This window comes from Miniopterus schreibersii (genome assembly GCF_964146895.1).
Source record: "Miniopterus schreibersii genome assembly, chromosome: 7".
NCBI classification, from domain to species: domain Eukaryota; kingdom Metazoa; phylum Chordata; class Mammalia; order Chiroptera; family Miniopteridae; genus Miniopterus; species Miniopterus schreibersii.
The window spans coordinates 37,515,471-37,532,701 of NC_138108.1; the positions used below are offsets into that span (position 1 = coordinate 37,515,471).

The 17,231-nt window shown below is 42.5% G+C and overlaps 1 protein-coding gene across 1 annotated transcript in view; it reads left to right on the forward strand.

The window, feature by feature from the left end:
• The window catches only part of LOC308559674 (titin-like), a 269,782-nt gene that overhangs the window by 219,503 nt on the left and 33,048 nt on the right, over positions 1-17,231 (forward strand). The window contains 1 exon segment of the mRNA XM_081142718.1: positions 98-17,203. Coding sequence (XP_080998844.1) covers positions 98-17,203 — 17,106 coding nt within the window.

The window sequence follows — 17,231 nt, forward strand, 5'->3', positions numbered from 1 at the left end:
TTTTCAACACAGCTCATTTGCGGGCGCGAATATTTTCTATAAGTTATCCAAAAGTCAAACTCTTAATATACGTTTTTGTATCTTGGTTTCCTTTCAGATCCTCCAGGGCCACCTTCAAATGCACGTGTCACTGATACTACAAAGAAATCTGCTTCTTTAGCATGGGGCAAGCCTCATTATGATGGGGGACTCGAAATCACTGGTTATGTTGTAGAGCATCAAAAAGTAGGAGAGGAGGCCTGGATAAAAGATACAACAGGAACTGCCCTCAGAATCACTGAGTTTGTTGTCCCTGATCTTCAGACTAAAGAAAAATACAATTTTAGAATCAGTGCCATCAATGACGCAGGTGTTGGGGAGCCAGCAGTGGTTCCAGATGTTGAAATTGTAGAAAGGGAAATGGCTCCTGATTTCGAACTAGATGCTGAGCTTCGAAGAACTCTTGTTGTGAGAGCAGGACTCAGTATTAGAATATTTGTGCCCATTAAAGGTCGTCCTGCTCCCGAAGTGACATGGACCAAAGATGATATCAACCTGAAAACCCGAGCAAACATTGAAAACACAGAATCATTCACTCTTCTGATTATCCCAGAATGTAACAGATATGACACGGGTAAATTTGTGATGACTATTGAAAACCCTGCTGGGAAGAAAAGTGGCTTTGTTAACGTCAGAGTCTTGGATACACCAGGACCCGTCCTTAACCTGAGGCCTACTGACATCACAAAGGACAGTGTCACCCTGCACTGGGACCTCCCTCTAGTAGATGGGGGCTCACGTATAACAAACTATATCGTGGAGAAACGAGAAGCAACACGGAAATCTTATACCACAGCCACCACTAAGTGCCATAAATGCACATACAAAGTTACTGGCTTAACTGAAGGGTGTGAATACTTCTTCAGAGTGATGGCAGAGAATGAATATGGAATTGGTGAGCCAACAGAAACAACAGAGCCCGTGAAAGCCTCTGAAGCACCTTTACCTCCAGAAAGCCTGAACATTATGGACATAACTAAGAGCACAGTGAGCCTGGCGTGGCCTAAACCAAAACACGATGGTGGCAGTAAGATCACTGGCTATGTGATTGAAGCCCAAAGGAAAGGCTCTGACCAGTGGACCCACATCACAACCGTGAAGGGGCTAGAATGCGTTGTGAAGAATCTAACTGAAGGGGAAGAATACACCTTCCAAGTGATGGCAGTGAACAGTGCAGGGCGAAGTGCCCCTAGAGAAAGCAGACCTGTCGTCGTCAAGGAGCAGACAATGCTTCCAGAATTGGATCTCCGTGGCATTTATCAGAAACTAGTCATTGCCAGAGCTGGTGACAACATCAAAGTTGAAATTCCAGTGCTTGGTCGACCAAAGCCCACAGTTACATGGAAAAAGGGAGATCAAATTCTTAAACAGACACAGAGAGTTAATATTGAAAATACAGCAACTTCAACCATCTTAAATATCAATGAGTGTGTAAGAAGTGATAGTGGGCCCTATCCATTAACAGCAAGGAACATTGTAGGAGAGGTTGGTGATGTCATCACCATTCAAGTCCACGATATCCCAGGACCACCTACTGGACCAATCAAATTCGATGAAGTTTCATCTGATTTTATAACCTTCTCTTGGGACCCACCTGAGAATGATGGAGGTGTACCAATAAGCAATTATGTAGTAGAAATGCGACAGACTGACAGTACTACATGGGTTGAGTTAGCGAGCACTGTCATACGCACGACCTATAAAGCCACCCGCCTTACTACTGGAGTGGAATATCAATTCCGGGTAAAAGCTCAAAATAGATACGGAGTTGGACCAGGCATCACATCAGCATCTATAGTTGCCAACTATCCATTTAAGGTTCCTGGGCCTCCTGGTACCCCTCAGGTAACTGCGGTTACCAAGGACTCAATGACAATTAGCTGGAATGAACCTCTCTCTGATGGTGGAAGCCCCATTTTAGGATATCACATTGAAAGAAAAGAACGAAATGGTATTCTCTGGCAGAATGTGAGCAAAGCATTAGTACCAGGAAACATTTTCAAATCAAGTGGACTTACAGATGGTATTGCTTATGAATTCCGAGTGATCGCAGAAAACATGGCAGGCAAAAGCAAGCCAAGCAAGCCATCTGAACCTATGCTTGCTTTGGATCCCATTGATCCACCTGGGAAACCAGTTCCTCTAAATATTACTAGACACACAGTGACACTTAAATGGGCTAAGCCTGAATATACTGGAGGCTTTAAAATTACTAGTTATATAGTTGAAAAAAGAGACCTTCCTAATGGACGGTGGCTGAAGGCCAACTTCAGCAACATTTTGGAGAATGAATTCACAGTCAGTGGCCTGACAGAAGATGCTGCGTATGAATTCCGTGTGATTGCCAAAAATGCTGCTGGTGCTATCAGTCCACCATCTGAGCCATCAGATGCTATCACATGCAGGGATGACATTGAAGCACCAAGGATAATGGTGGATATTAAATTTAAGGACACAATTATACTAAAAGCAGGTGAAACATTCAAGCTGGAAGCTGATGTTTCAGGTCGCCCTCCTCCAACAATGGAATGGACCAAAAATGGAAAGGAGCTTGAAGGCAAAGGAAAATTAGAAATAAAAATTGCAGATTTCTCTACTACTTTGGTAAACAAGGATTCATCAAGAAGGGATGGTGGCGCCTATACCCTTACAGCAACTAATCCTGGGGGTTTTGCCAAACACATTTTCAATGTCAAAGTTCTTGATAGACCCGGCCCACCTGAAGGACCTTTAGCTATATCCGAGGTGACATCAGAAAAATGTGTATTGTCCTGGTTGCCTCCACTGGACGATGGAGGTGCCAAAATTGACCATTATGTAGTTCAGAAACGTGAAACCAGCAGATTGGCATGGACAAATGTAGCCACAGAAGTCCAAGTAACAAAACTAAAGGTCACTAAACTTTTGAAAGGCAATGAATATATATTCCGCGTCATGGCAGTAAATAAATACGGAGTTGGAGAGCCACTGGAATCAGAGCCTGTGCTTGCAGTAGATCCTTATGGACCCCCTGATCCACCCAAAAACCCTGAAGTCACAACCATTACTAAAGATTCGATGGTTGTCTGCTGGGGACATCCTGACTCTGATGGTGGAAGTGAAATCATCAATTATATTGTGGAACGGCGTGATAAAGCTGGGCAACGCTGGGTGAAATGCAACAAAAAAACTGTTACTGATTTAAGATTTAAAGTGTCTGGACTGACAGAAGGACATGAGTATGAGTTCAGGATTATGGCCGAGAATGCTGCTGGAATCAGTGCACCAAGTGCTGCCAGTCCATTTTATAAGGCTTGTGACGCTGTGTTTAAACCCGGACCACCAGGCAACCCACGTGTTCTAGATTCAAGCAGATCATCCATTTCAATTGCTTGGAATAAACCTATCTATGATGGTGGTTCAGAAATCACTGGGTATATGGTTGAGATTGCCCTTCCAGAGGAAGATGAATGGCAGATTGTCACTCCACCAGCTGGGCTCAAGGCAACTTCTTACACCATCACCAACCTCATAGAGAATCAGGAATATAAAATCCGCATCTATGCCATGAATTCTGAAGGAATTGGGGAACCTGCACTTGTTCCTGGAACTCCAAAGGCTGAAGACAGGTTGCTGCCTCCAGAGATTGAACTGGACGCTGACCTGCGCAAAGTTGTTACTATAAGAGCTTGTTGTACCCTGAGGCTTTTTGTTCCGATCAAAGGAAGGCCTGCGCCTGAGGTGAAGTGGAGCCGGGAACATGGAGAATCTTTAGATAAAGCCAGTATTGAATCCACAAGCTCTTACACCCTGCTTATTATTGGAAATGTAAGCAGGTTCGATAGTGGCAAATACATACTAACTGTAGAAAACAGCTCAGGCAGCAAATCTGCATTTGTCAATGTTAGAGTACTAGATACACCAGGTCCTCCGCAGGATCTGAAGGTAAAGGAGGTCACTAAGACATCTGTCACATTGACATGGGATCCTCCTCTCCTTGATGGAGGTTCAAAAATAAAGAACTATATTGTTGAAAAGCGGGAATCCACAAGAAAAGCATATTCGACTGTTGCAACGAATTGCCACAAGACTTCCTGGAAGGTAGACCAGCTTCAAGAAGGCTGTAGTTACTATTTTAGGGTTCTTGCTGAAAATGAATACGGCATCGGGCTGCCTGCTGAGACTGCAGAATCTGTGAAAGCATCAGAACGACCTCTTCCTCCAGGAAAAATAACTTTGGTGGATGTCACAAGAAACAGCGTGTCGCTTTCTTGGGAGAAACCAGAGCATGATGGAGGCAGCCGAATTCTAGGCTATATTGTAGAAATGCAAAGCAAAGGCAGTGACAAATGGGTCACATGTGCCACAGTCAAAGTCACCGAAGCCACTATAACTGGATTAATTCAGGGTGAAGAATACTCCTTCCGTGTTTCAGCTCAGAATGAAAAGGGCATCAGTGATCCTAGACAACTGAGTGTGCCAGTAATTGCCAAAGATCTCGTAATTCCACCAGCCTTCAAACTCCTCTTCAATACTTTCACCGTACTGGCAGGTGAAGACCTAAAAGTTGATGTTCCATTCATTGGACGCCCTACACCAGCTGTAACCTGGCTGAAAGACGAGGTACCACTGAAGCAGACAACTAGAGTAAATGCAGAGAGCACAGAAAATAATTCATTATTGACAATAAAGGAAGCCTGCCGAGAAGATGTCGGACATTACACAGTTAAACTGACTAACTCAGCTGGTGAAGCTACTGAAATTCTTAGTGTTATTGTTCTTGACAAACCAGGGCCTCCAACTGGACCAGTTAAAATAGAGGAAGTGACAGCTGATAGTATTACTCTTTCCTGGGGCCCACCTAAGTATGACGGTGGAAGTTCTATCAATAATTACATTGTAGAAAAACGGGACACTTCCACAACCACCTGGCAAATTGTGTCAGCTACTGTTGCGAGGACAACAATAAAAGCTTGCAGATTAAAGACTGGATGTGAATATCAGTTTAGGATTGCAGCTGAAAACAGATATGGAAAGAGCACCTACCTCAATTCAGAGCCTATTGTAGCCCAGTATCCATTCAAAGTTCCTGGTCCTCCTGGCACACCATACGTAACACTCTCCTCCAAGGACAGCATGGAAGTACGATGGAACGAGCCAGTCAGTGATGGAGGTAGCAAAGTCATTGGCTATCATCTAGAACGCAAGGAAAGAAATAGTATCCTCTGGGTTAAGTTGAATAAAACACCTATTCCTCAGACCAAGTTTAAAACAACTGGCCTCGAGGAAGGCATTGAATATGAATTTAGAGTCTCCGCAGAGAACATCGTGGGCATTGGCAAGCCAAGTAAAGTGTCAGAATGCTACGTAGCTCGTGACCCATGTGATCCACCAGGGCGGCCAGAGGCGATCATTGTCACACGGAATTCTGTGACCCTTCAGTGGAAGAAACCTACTTATGATGGTGGAAGCAAAATCACTGGTTATATTGTTGAGAAGAAAGAACTGCCTGAGGGCCGTTGGATGAAAGCTAGTTTTACAAATGTCATTGACACTCAATTTGAAGTAACTGGCCTAGTTGAAGATAATAGATATGAGTTCCGAGTTATAGCCCGAAATGCTGCAGGAGTGTTGAGCGAGCCATCAGAAAGCACAGGAGCAATAACAGCAAGAGATGAGGTAGATCCACCACGAATAAGTATGGATCCCAAATACAAAGAAACAATTGTGGTCCATGCTGGTGAATTTTTCAAGATTGATGCAGATATTCATGGCAAACCAATACCAACTACTCAGTGGATAAAAGGTGATCAGGAACTATCAAATACAGCTCGATTAGAAATAAAGAGCACTGACTTTGCCACCAGTCTCAGTGTAAAGGATGCAGTACGTGTTGACAGTGGAAATTACATATTGAAGGCCAAAAATGTTGCAGGAGAGAGATCAGTTACTGTAAATGTCAAAGTTCTAGATAAACCAGGGCCACCTGAAGGACCTGTTGTTATAACAGGAGTTACAGCAGAAAAATGCACACTGGCTTGGAAACCCCCACTACAGGATGGTGGGAGTGATATCATAAATTATATTGTGGAAAGAAGAGAAACCAGCCGCTTAGTTTGGACTGTGGTTGATGCCAATGTGCAAACTCTCAGCTGCAAGGTGACTAAGCTTCTTGAAGGCAATGAATATATGTTTCGTATAATGGCTGTAAACAAATATGGTGTTGGCGAACCTCTTGAATCTGAGCCAGTAATTGCTAAGAATCCATTTGTAGTACCAGATGCACCAAAGGCTCCAGAAATCACGACAGTGACAAAGGACTCAATGATTGTTGTATGGGAAAGGCCAGCATCTGATGGTGGCAGTGAAATTCTTGGATATGTTCTTGAAAAACGGGATAAAGAGGGCATTCGATGGACAAGATGCCACAAACGTTTGATTGGGGAATTGCGCTTGAGGGTAACCGGACTCATAGAAAATCACAGTTATGAATTCAGAGTGTCAGCTGAGAATGCTGCTGGACTTAGTGAACCAAGCCCACCTTCCGCTTACCAAAAGGCTTGTGATCCTATTTATAAACCAGGACCTCCAAACAATCCCAAAGTCACAGATATTACCAGATCTTCTGTCTTCCTTTCTTGGAGCAAACCAATATATGATGGTGGCTGTGAAATTCAAGGATACATTGTTGAAAAATGTGATGTGAGCATTGGTGAATGGACAATGTGCACTCCACCAACTGGGATCAATAAAACAAACTTAGAAGTAGAGAAGCTGTTGGAAAAGCACGAGTACAACTTCCGTATCTGTGCTGTTAATAAAGCTGGAGTTGGAGAACATGCTGATGTCCCTGGACCTGTTATAGTTGAAGAAAAACTGGAAGCTCCAGACATTGATCTTGACCTAGAACTAAGGAAGATTATAAATATAAGAGCAGGTGGCTCTTTAAGGTTATTTGTTCCTATTAAAGGTCGTCCTACACCAGAAGTGAAATGGGGAAAGATGGATGGTGAAATCCGAGATGCAGCTATAATTGATGTCACTAGCAGTTTCACCTCTCTTGTTCTTGATAATGTCAACCGATATGATAGTGGAAAATATACTCTCACCTTAGAAAACAGCAGTGGAACAAAGTCTGCCTTTGTTACTGTGAGAGTCCTGGACACACCAAGTCCACCTGTTAACCTGAAAGTCACAGAAATCACTAAAGACTCAGTATCAATTACATGGGAACCTCCTTTGTTGGATGGTGGATCCAAAATCAAAAATTACATTGTTGAGAAACGTGAAGCCACAAGAAAATCATATGCTGCAGTTGTAACAAATTGCCATAAGAATTCTTGGAAAATCGATCAACTCCAAGAAGGTTGCAGTTATTACTTTAGAGTCACAGCTGAAAATGAGTATGGTATTGGCCTTCCTGCCCGCACTGCTGATCCAATTAAGGTTGCAGAAGTCCCACAACCTCCAGGAAAAATAACTGTGAATGATGTCACCAGAAACAGTGTCTCCTTGAGTTGGACAAAGCCTGAACATGATGGTGGCAGTAAAATCATTCAGTATATTGTGGAAATGCAAGCTAAACAAAGTGAGAAATGGTCAGAGTGTGCTCGAGTGAAGTCCCTTGAAGCAGTAATTACCAACCTAACACAAGGAGAAGAATATCTTTTTAGAGTTGTTGCTGTAAATGAAAAGGGGAGAAGTGATCCTAGGTCCCTTGCAGTTCCAATAGTTGCCAAAGATCTGGTCATTGAGCCAGATGTAAGACCTGCATTCAACAATTATAGTGTACAGGTTGGACAAGATTTGAAAATAGAAGTGCCAATTTCTGGACGTCCTAAGCCAACCATTACATGGACTAAAGATGGTGTTCCACTGAAGCAGACTACAAGAATCAATGTTACTGATTCACTTGACCTCACCATACTCAGTATTAAAGAAGCTCATAAGGATGATGGTGGACATTATGAAATCACAGTTGCTAATATTGTTGGTCAGAAAACAGCATCCATTGAAATTATAACTCTAGATAAACCTGATCCTCCAAAAGGACCTGTTAAATTTGATGAAGTCAGTGCTGAAAGTATTACATTATCTTGGAACCCTCCATTATATACTGGGGGTTGCCAGATCACCAACTACATTGTTCATAAAAGAGATACAACCACCACCGTATGGGATGTTGTTTCTGCAACTGTTGCCAGAACTACACTCAAAGTAACCAAACTGAAAACTGGTACAGAATACCAATTCAGAATATTTGCTGAAAACAGATATGGACAAAGCTTTGCCTTGGAGTCTGATCCAATTGTAGCTCAATATCCCTACAAAGAACCAGGCCCTCCAGGCACACCATTTGTCACAGCCATTTCCAAAGACTCCATGGTTGTACAGTGGCATGAACCAATCAATAACGGTGGAAGCCCAGTCATAGGTTACCACCTTGAAAGAAAGGAAAGAAATAGTATTTTGTGGACAAAAGTCAACAAAACTATTATTCACGACACCCAGTTTAAAGCAGTCAATCTTGAAGAAGGCATTGAATATGAATTCAGAGTTTATGCTGAAAATATTGTTGGTGTAGGCAAAGCAAGCAAGAATTCTGAATGCTATGTAGCCAGAGATCCCTGTGACCCACCAGGAACTCCAGAAGCAATCATTGTTAAAAGAAATGAGATCACTTTACAATGGACCAAACCCGCATATGATGGTGGAAGTATGATTACGGGTTACATTGTAGAGAAACGTGATTTGCCTGAGGGTCGTTGGATGAAAGCCAGTTTCACAAATGTCATTGAAACTCAATTTACTGTGTCAGGTCTTACTGAAGATCAAAGATATGAATTCAGAGTCATTGCAAAGAATGCAGCTGGTACAATAAGTAAACCCTCTGACAGTACTGGACCGATAACTGCCAAGGATGAGGTTGAACTCCCAAGAATTTCAATGGATCCAAAATTCAGAGACACAATTGTGGTAAATGCTGGAGAAACATTCAGGCTTGAGGCTGATGTCCATGGAAAGCCCCTGCCTACCATTGAGTGGTTAAGAGGAGATAAAGAAGTTGAAGAATCTGCTAGATGTGAAATAAAAAACACAGATTTCAAGGCTTTACTTGTTATAAAAGATGCTATTAGAATTGATGGTGGACAGTATATTTTAAGAGCTTCCAATGTCGCAGGTTCTAAGTCATTCCCAGTAAATGTGAAAGTATTAGATAGACCAGGACCTCCAGAAGGGCCAGTCCAGGTTACCGGAGTCACTTCTGAAAAATGCACTTTAACATGGTCTCCACCACTACAAGATGGTGGCAGTGACATTTCTCACTATGTTGTTGAAAAGAGAGAAACAAGCCGACTTGCCTGGACTGTTGTTGCTTCACAAGTTGTGACCAACTCTCTGAAAGTAACCAAACTCTTAGAAGGCAATGAATATATTTTCCGTATAATGGCTGTCAACAAATACGGTGTTGGAGAGCCTTTGGAATCTGCACCAGTACTGATGAAAAACCCTTTCGTGCTTCCTGGACCACCAAAAAGCGTGGAAGTCACGAACATTGCCAAGGACTCCATGACTGTCTGTTGGAACCGTCCAGATAGTGATGGTGGAAGTGAGATTATAGGTTACATTGTAGAGAAAAGAGACAGGAGTGGCATTAGGTGGATAAAATGTAATAAACGCCGAATTACAGACTTGCGTCTAAGAGTTACAGGATTAACAGAAGATCATGAATATGAATTCCGAGTCTCTGCAGAAAATGCTGCTGGGGTTGGGGAACCAAGTCCAGCGACAGTTTATTATAAGGCTTGTGATCCTGTGTTTAAACCTGGCCCGCCCACCAATGCGCACACTGTAGACACCACTAAAAATTCAATTACAGTTGCCTGGGGTAAACCCATCTATGATGGTGGCAGTGAGATCCTAGGATATGTAGTAGAAATCTGTAAAGCAGACGAAGAAGAATGGCAAATAGTTACTCCACCAACTGGCCTGAAAGTCACTCGATTTGAAATTTCAAAACTCATTGAACACCAAGAGTATAAAATACGAGTCTGTGCCCTCAATAAAGTTGGTTTAGGTGAGGCTACATCAGTTCCTGGTACTGAGAAACCAGAAGATAAACTTGAAGCACCTGAACTTGACCTTGATTCTGAATTAAGGAAAGGGATTGTTGTAAGAGCTGGTGGATCTGCTAGAATTCACATTCCATTCAAAGGCCGTCCAACACCTGAGATCACTTGGTCTCGAGAGGAAGGTGAATTCACAGATAAGGTTCAAATTGAAAAGGGAGTAAATTATACCCATCTATCAATAGATAACTGTGATAGAAATGATGCTGGAAAATATATTCTCAAGCTGGAAAACAGCAGTGGATCTAAATCTGCTTTTGTAACTGTGAAAGTTCTTGATACCCCAGGACCACCACAGAACTTGGCAGTCAAAGAAGTGAAAAAAGATTCTGTTATCTTGGTATGGGAACCACCCATCATTGATGGAGGTGCAAAGGTCAAGAACTATGTTATTGACAAACGTGAGTCAACCAGAAAAGCATATGCTAATGTGAGCAATAAATGCAGCAAAACAAGCTTTAAAGTTGAGAATCTTACAGAAGGAGCCATTTATTACTTTAGAGTTATGGCTGAAAATGAATTTGGAGTTGGTGTTCCAGTGGAAACCGTTGATGCTGTGAAAGCTGCTGAACCTCCTTCCCCACCAGGAAAAGTTACACTCACTGATGTGTCCCAGACCAGTGCATCACTTATGTGGGAGAAACCTGAACATGATGGTGGTAGCAGAATCCTGGGGTATGTTGTTGAAATGCAGTCTAAGGGAACTGAAAAATGGAGTGTTGTGGCTGAATCCAAAGTCTGTAATGCAGTTGTTACTGGTTTGAGCTCTGGACAGGAGTACCAGTTCCAAGTCAAGGCTTTCAATGAGAAGGGAAAAAGCGATCCAAGAGTGCTTGGTGTTCCTGTCATAGCCAAGGACTTGACTATACAGCCTAGTCTTAAGTTGCCATTTAACACATATACTGTCCAAGCTGGAGAAGATCTTAAAATCGAAATTCCAGTTATTGGCCGACCAAAACCTAAAATTTCATGGGTCAAAGATGGTGAGCCTCTTAAACAGACAACAAGAGTAAATATTGAGGAAACAGCTACTTCAACTATTTTGCACATTAAAGAAAGTAACAAAGATGACTTTGGAAAATACACCGTAACAGCAACAAATAGTGCAGGCGAGGCAACAGAAAATCTCAGCATTATCATTTTGGAAAAGCCTGGCCCTCCAGTTGGACCAGTTCGGTTTGATGAAGTTAGTGCAGACTTTGTGGTCATATCTTGGGAACCTCCAGCCTATACTGGTGGCTGCCAAATAAGCAACTACATTGTAGAGAAGCGAGATACAACCACTACCACTTGGCAGATCGTATCAGCAACAGTTGCAAGAACAACAATTAAAATAAGCAAACTGAAAACAGGCTCGGAGTACCAGTTTAGAATTTTTGCAGAAAACAGGTATGGAAAAAGTACCCCTCTGGATTCTAAACCAGTTATTGTGCAGTATCCATTTAAAGTACCTGGACCACCTGGAACTCCTTTTGTGACATCAATCTCAAAAGATCAAATGCTTGTTCAATGGCATGAGCCAGTTAATGATGGAGGGAGCAAAGTTATTGGCTACCATCTTGAACAGAAAGAAAAGAACAGCATTTTATGGGTCAAATTAAATAAGACTCCCATTCAAGATACCAAATTCAAAACTACTGGGCTTGATGAAGGCCTTGAGTACGAGTTCAAAGTTTCTGCTGAAAATATTGTTGGCATTGGCAAGCCTAGCAAAGTGTCGGAATGCTTTGTTGCTCGTGATCCATGTGACCCACCTGGTCGCCCTGAAGCCATTGTTATTACAAGAAACAGTGTCACACTGACATGGAAGAAACCTGCCTATGATGGTGGTAGCAAAATCACAGGTTATATTGTAGAAAAGAAAGATCTACCTGATGGCCGTTGGATGAAAGCCAGCTTTACCAATGTATTAGAAACTGAATTCACAGTGAGTGGACTTGTAGAAGACCAACGATATGAATTTAGAGTAATTGCAAGAAATGCAGCTGGCAACTTCAGTGAACCATCTGAAAGCAGTGGTGCCATTACTGCAAGAGATGAAATTGATGCACCAAACGCCTCATTGGATCCAAAATATAGAGACGTCATCGTTGTTCACGCAGGAGAGACCTTTGTCCTTGAAGCTGATATCCGTGGCAAACCTATACCTGATGTTGTTTGGTTAAAAGATGGAAAAGAGCTTGAAGAAACAGCTGCTAGGATGGAAATCAAATCCACTATTCAGAAAACAACTCTTGTTGTCAAAGACTGTATACGTACTGATGGAGGACAATACATTCTGAAACTGAGCAATGTTGGTGGTACAAAGTCTATACCAATCACTGTAAAGGTACTTGACAGGCCTGGGCCTCCTGAAGGGCCTCTCAAAGTTTCTGGGGTTACTGCTGAAAAATGTTACTTGGCATGGAACCCACCTTTACAAGATGGTGGTGCTAATATTTCACACTACATCATTGAAAAGAGAGAGACAAGCAGACTTTCCTGGACCCAGGTTTCAACTGAGGTACAGGCCCTTAACTACAAAGTCACTAAACTTCTTCCTGGTAATGAGTACATTTTCCGTGTCATGGCCGTGAATAAATATGGCATTGGAGAGCCCTTGGAATCTGAGCCTGTTATAGCCTGTAATCCTTATAAACCACCAGGACCTCCTTCACCACCTGAAGTCTCAGCAATCACCAAAGATTCTATGGTAGTAACATGGGCACGCCCAGAGGATGATGGAGGTGCTGAAATTGAGGGTTACATTCTTGAAAAACGAGATAAAGAAGGCATCAGATGGATCAAGTGCAACAAGAAAACACTAACAGACCTCCGATTGAGGGTCACTGGCCTTACCGAAGGTCATTCCTATGAATTCAGAGTTGCTGCTGAAAATGCAGCTGGTGTGGGTGAACCTAGTGAGCCATCTGTTTTCTATCGTGCGTGTGATGCTTTGTATCCACCAGGTCCACCAAGTAATCCAAAAGTGACAGACACTTCCAGATCCTCTGTCTCCCTGGCATGGAATAAGCCAATTTACGATGGTGGTGCACCTGTTAAGGGCTATGTCATTGAAGTCAAAGAAGCCACTGCTGATGAGTGGACAACTTGCACTCCACCAACAGGATTACAAGGAAGGCAGTTCACAGTGACGGAGCTTAAAGAAAATACTGAATATAATTTCCGTATTTGTGCCATCAACTCTGAAGGTGTAGGTGAACCTGCAACTATACCTGGTTCAGTTGTTGCTCAGGATCGGCTAGAACCACCAGAAATAGAACTTGATGCTGATCTCAGAAAGGTGGTGATTCTGCGTGCAAGTACTACTTTACGCTTATTTGTCACTATCAAAGGTCGACCCGAACCTGAAGTTAAATGGGAAAAGGCTGACGCGATTCTCACTGAGAGGGCCCAGATTGAGGTGACCAGCTCATATACAATGTTGGTAATTGATAATGTTACCAGATTTGACAGTGGTCGGTATAATCTGACACTAGAAAATAACAGTGGCTCCAAAACAGCTTTTGTTAATGTCAGAGTTCTTGACTCACCAAGTGCCCCAGTGAATTTGACTGTAAGAGAAGTGAAGAAAGACTCAGTGACATTGTCTTGGGAACCACCACTTATTGATGGAGGAGCTAAGATTACAAACTACATCATTGAAAAACGAGAAGCTACAAGAAAAGCATATGCTACTGTGACAAACAATTGCACTAAGGTCACTTTTAAAATCGAAAATCTACAAGAAGGATGTTCTTACTACTTCCGAGTCTTGGCTTCCAATGAATATGGAATTGGTTTGCCAGCTGAAACAACTGAACCCATCAAAGCTTCTGAACCACCCCTCCCACCTGGGAGAGTAACTCTTGTTGATGTGACCCGTAGCACAGCTACAATTAAGTGGGAAAAACCAGAAAGTGACGGTGGCAGCAAAATTACTGGTTATGTAGTTGAAATGCAGACTAAAGGAAGTGAGAAATGGAGCACTTGCACACAGGTTAAGACTCTAGAAGCAACTATATCTGGCCTAACTACAGGAGAAGAGTATGTCTTCAGGGTAGCTGCTGTTAATGAAAAAGGAAGAAGTGATCCAAGACAACTTGGAGTGCCCGTAATTGCAAGGGATATTGAAATAGAGCCTTCAGTTGAGCTTCCTTTCAATACTTTCCATGTAAAGGCTAGAGACCAACTTAAGATTGATGTTCCATTCAAAGGAAGACCTCAAGCTACTGTAAGCTGGAAAAAAGATGGTCAGATTCTTAAAGAGACAACTAGAGTCAATATTTCTTCTTCAAAGACTGTAACATCACTGTCTATTAAGGAAGCTTCAAAGGAAGATGTTGGAACTTATGAATTATGTGTTTCAAACAGTGCTGGATCCATAACAGTTCCTATTACAGTAATCGTCCTTGACAAACCAGGGCCTCCAGGACCTATACGTATTGATGAGGTTAGTTGTGACAATATAACTATTTCTTGGAATCCTCCAGAATATGATGGTGGCTGCCAAATTAGCAATTACATCGTTGAAAAGAGAGAAACCACTTCTACAACATGGCATGTAGTTTCACAAGCAGTTGCAAGAACATCCATTAAAATAGTACGTCTGACAACAGGGAGTGAGTATCAGTTCCGTGTTTGTGCAGAAAACCGCTATGGAAAGAGCTCCTACACTGAATCTTCAGCTGTTGTTGCAGAGTATCCATTCAGCCCCCCAGGGCCTCCTGGTACGCCTAAAGTAGTGCATGCCACAAAATCTACCATGATTGTCAGCTGGCAAATACCAGTTAATGATGGAGGAAGCCAAGTAATTGGCTATCACCTTGAGTATAAAGAAAGAAGCAGCATTCTTTGGTCAAAAGCAAATAAAATTCTCATCCCCAATACTCAAATGAAAGTCTCTGGTCTTGATGAAGGACTGATGTATGAGTATCGGGTATATGCTGTGAATATTGCTGGAATTGGTAAATGCAGTAAAGCTTGTGAACCAGTCCCTGCACGAGATCCCTGTGACCCTCCTGGACAACCTGAAGTCACAAATATCACAAGAAAATCAGTGTCACTTAAATGGTCTAAACCACGTTATGATGGTGGAGCTAAAATCACAGGATACATTATTGAACGTAGAGAACTACCAGATGGCCGGTGGCTGAAATGCAATTTTACTAACGTACAAGAAACATACTTTGAAGTAACTGAACTTACTGAAGATCAGCGTTATGAATTCCGGGTTTTTGCAAGGAATGCTGCTGACTCAGTCAGTGAACCATCTGAATCCACTGGACCTATTACAGTTAAAGACGATGTTGAGGCTCCAAGAATTATGATGGATGTCAAGTTCCGAGATGTTATTGTTGTCAAAGCTGGAGAGGTCCTTAAGATAAATGCAGACATTGCAGGGCGACCTCTACCGGTAGTTTCCTGGGCCAAGGATGGTGTGGAAATTGAAGAAAGGGCAAGAACAGAAATTGTCTCAACGGACTACAATACTTTGTTAACAGTCAAAGACTGTGTCAGACGAGACACTGGGCAGTACGTACTAACACTGAAGAATGTTGCAGGAACTCGTTCTATGGCAGTTAATTGCAAGGTACTTGATAAGCCTGGCCCACCAGCAGGACCACTTGAGATAAATGGCCTCACCTCTGAGAAATGCTCTCTTTCCTGGGGACCTCCCCAAGAAGATGGCGGTGCGAGTATTGACTATTACATTGTAGAAAAACGTGAAACAAGCCGCCTTGCATGGACAATATGTGAAGGGGAGTTAAGGACAACATCCTGTAAAATAACCAAATTACTCAAAGGCAATGAGTACATCTTTAGAGTAACAGGTGTTAATAAATATGGTGTTGGTGAGCCCCTAGAGAGTGTGGCTGTAAAGGCACTAGATCCATTTACAGTTCCAAGTCCTCCCACATCTTTGGAAATTACATCTGTGACCAAAGAGTTCATGACACTTTGCTGGTCGAGACCTGAGAGTGATGGAGGCAGTGAGATCTCTGGATATATAATTGAAAGGCGAGAGAAAAACGGCCTACGATGGGTGCGTGTAAACAAAAAACCAGTTTATGATTTGAGAGTGAAATCAACAGGACTCCGGGAAGGATGTGAATATGAGTATCGGGTTTTTGCAGAAAATGCTGCTGGCCTAAGCCTTCCAAGTGAAACCTCTCCCTTAATTCGGGCAGAAGATCCCGTGTTCTTACCATCTCCTCCATCCAAACCAAAAGTTGTAGACTCGGGCAAGACAAATATAACTATTAGCTGGGTTAAGCCCCTATTTGATGGTGGGGCCCCAATAATTGGATACACTGTAGAATACAAAACATCTGATGAAACTGACTGGACAACTGCCATTCAGAGCTTAAGAGGCACAGAATATACAATAAATGGACTAACGACAGGAGCAGAATATGTTTTTAGAGTAAGATCTGTCAATAAGATGGGTGCTAGTGATCCCAGTGATAGTTCTGATCCCCAGATTGCAAAGGAAAGAGAAGAAGAACCTGTATTTGACCTTGACACTGAAATGAAGAAGACCTTGATTGTCAAGGCTGGTGCCTCATTCACCATGACTGTGCCTTTCCGAGGAAGACCGGTACCCAGTGTCTCATGGAGTAAACCAGACACTGACCTCCGCACTAGAGCTTATATTGATTCTACAGACTCTCGTACATCACTTACTATTGAAAATGCCAACCGAAATGATTCTGGAAAATACACATTAACAATTCAGAATCATTTGAATGTTGCTTCACTGACCTTAGTTGTCAAAGTTTTAGATTCTCCTGGTCCTCCAGCCAATATTTCTGTACATGATGTCACCAAGGAGTCTGCTGTGTTATCCTGGGATGTTCCTGAAAACGATGGTGGAGCACCTGTGAAGAATTACCACATAGAAAAACGTGAGGCCAGTAAGAAAGCGTGGGTCTCTGTAACCAACAACTGTAATCGCCTCTCCTACAAAGTTACCAACTTACAAGAAGGGGCGATCTACTACTTCAGAGTCTCTGGAGAAAATGAGTTTGGTGTTGGTGCACCAGCTGAAACACAGGAAGGAGTAAAAATAACAGGTATGTTTTAAGAACAAAGAAAACCCAC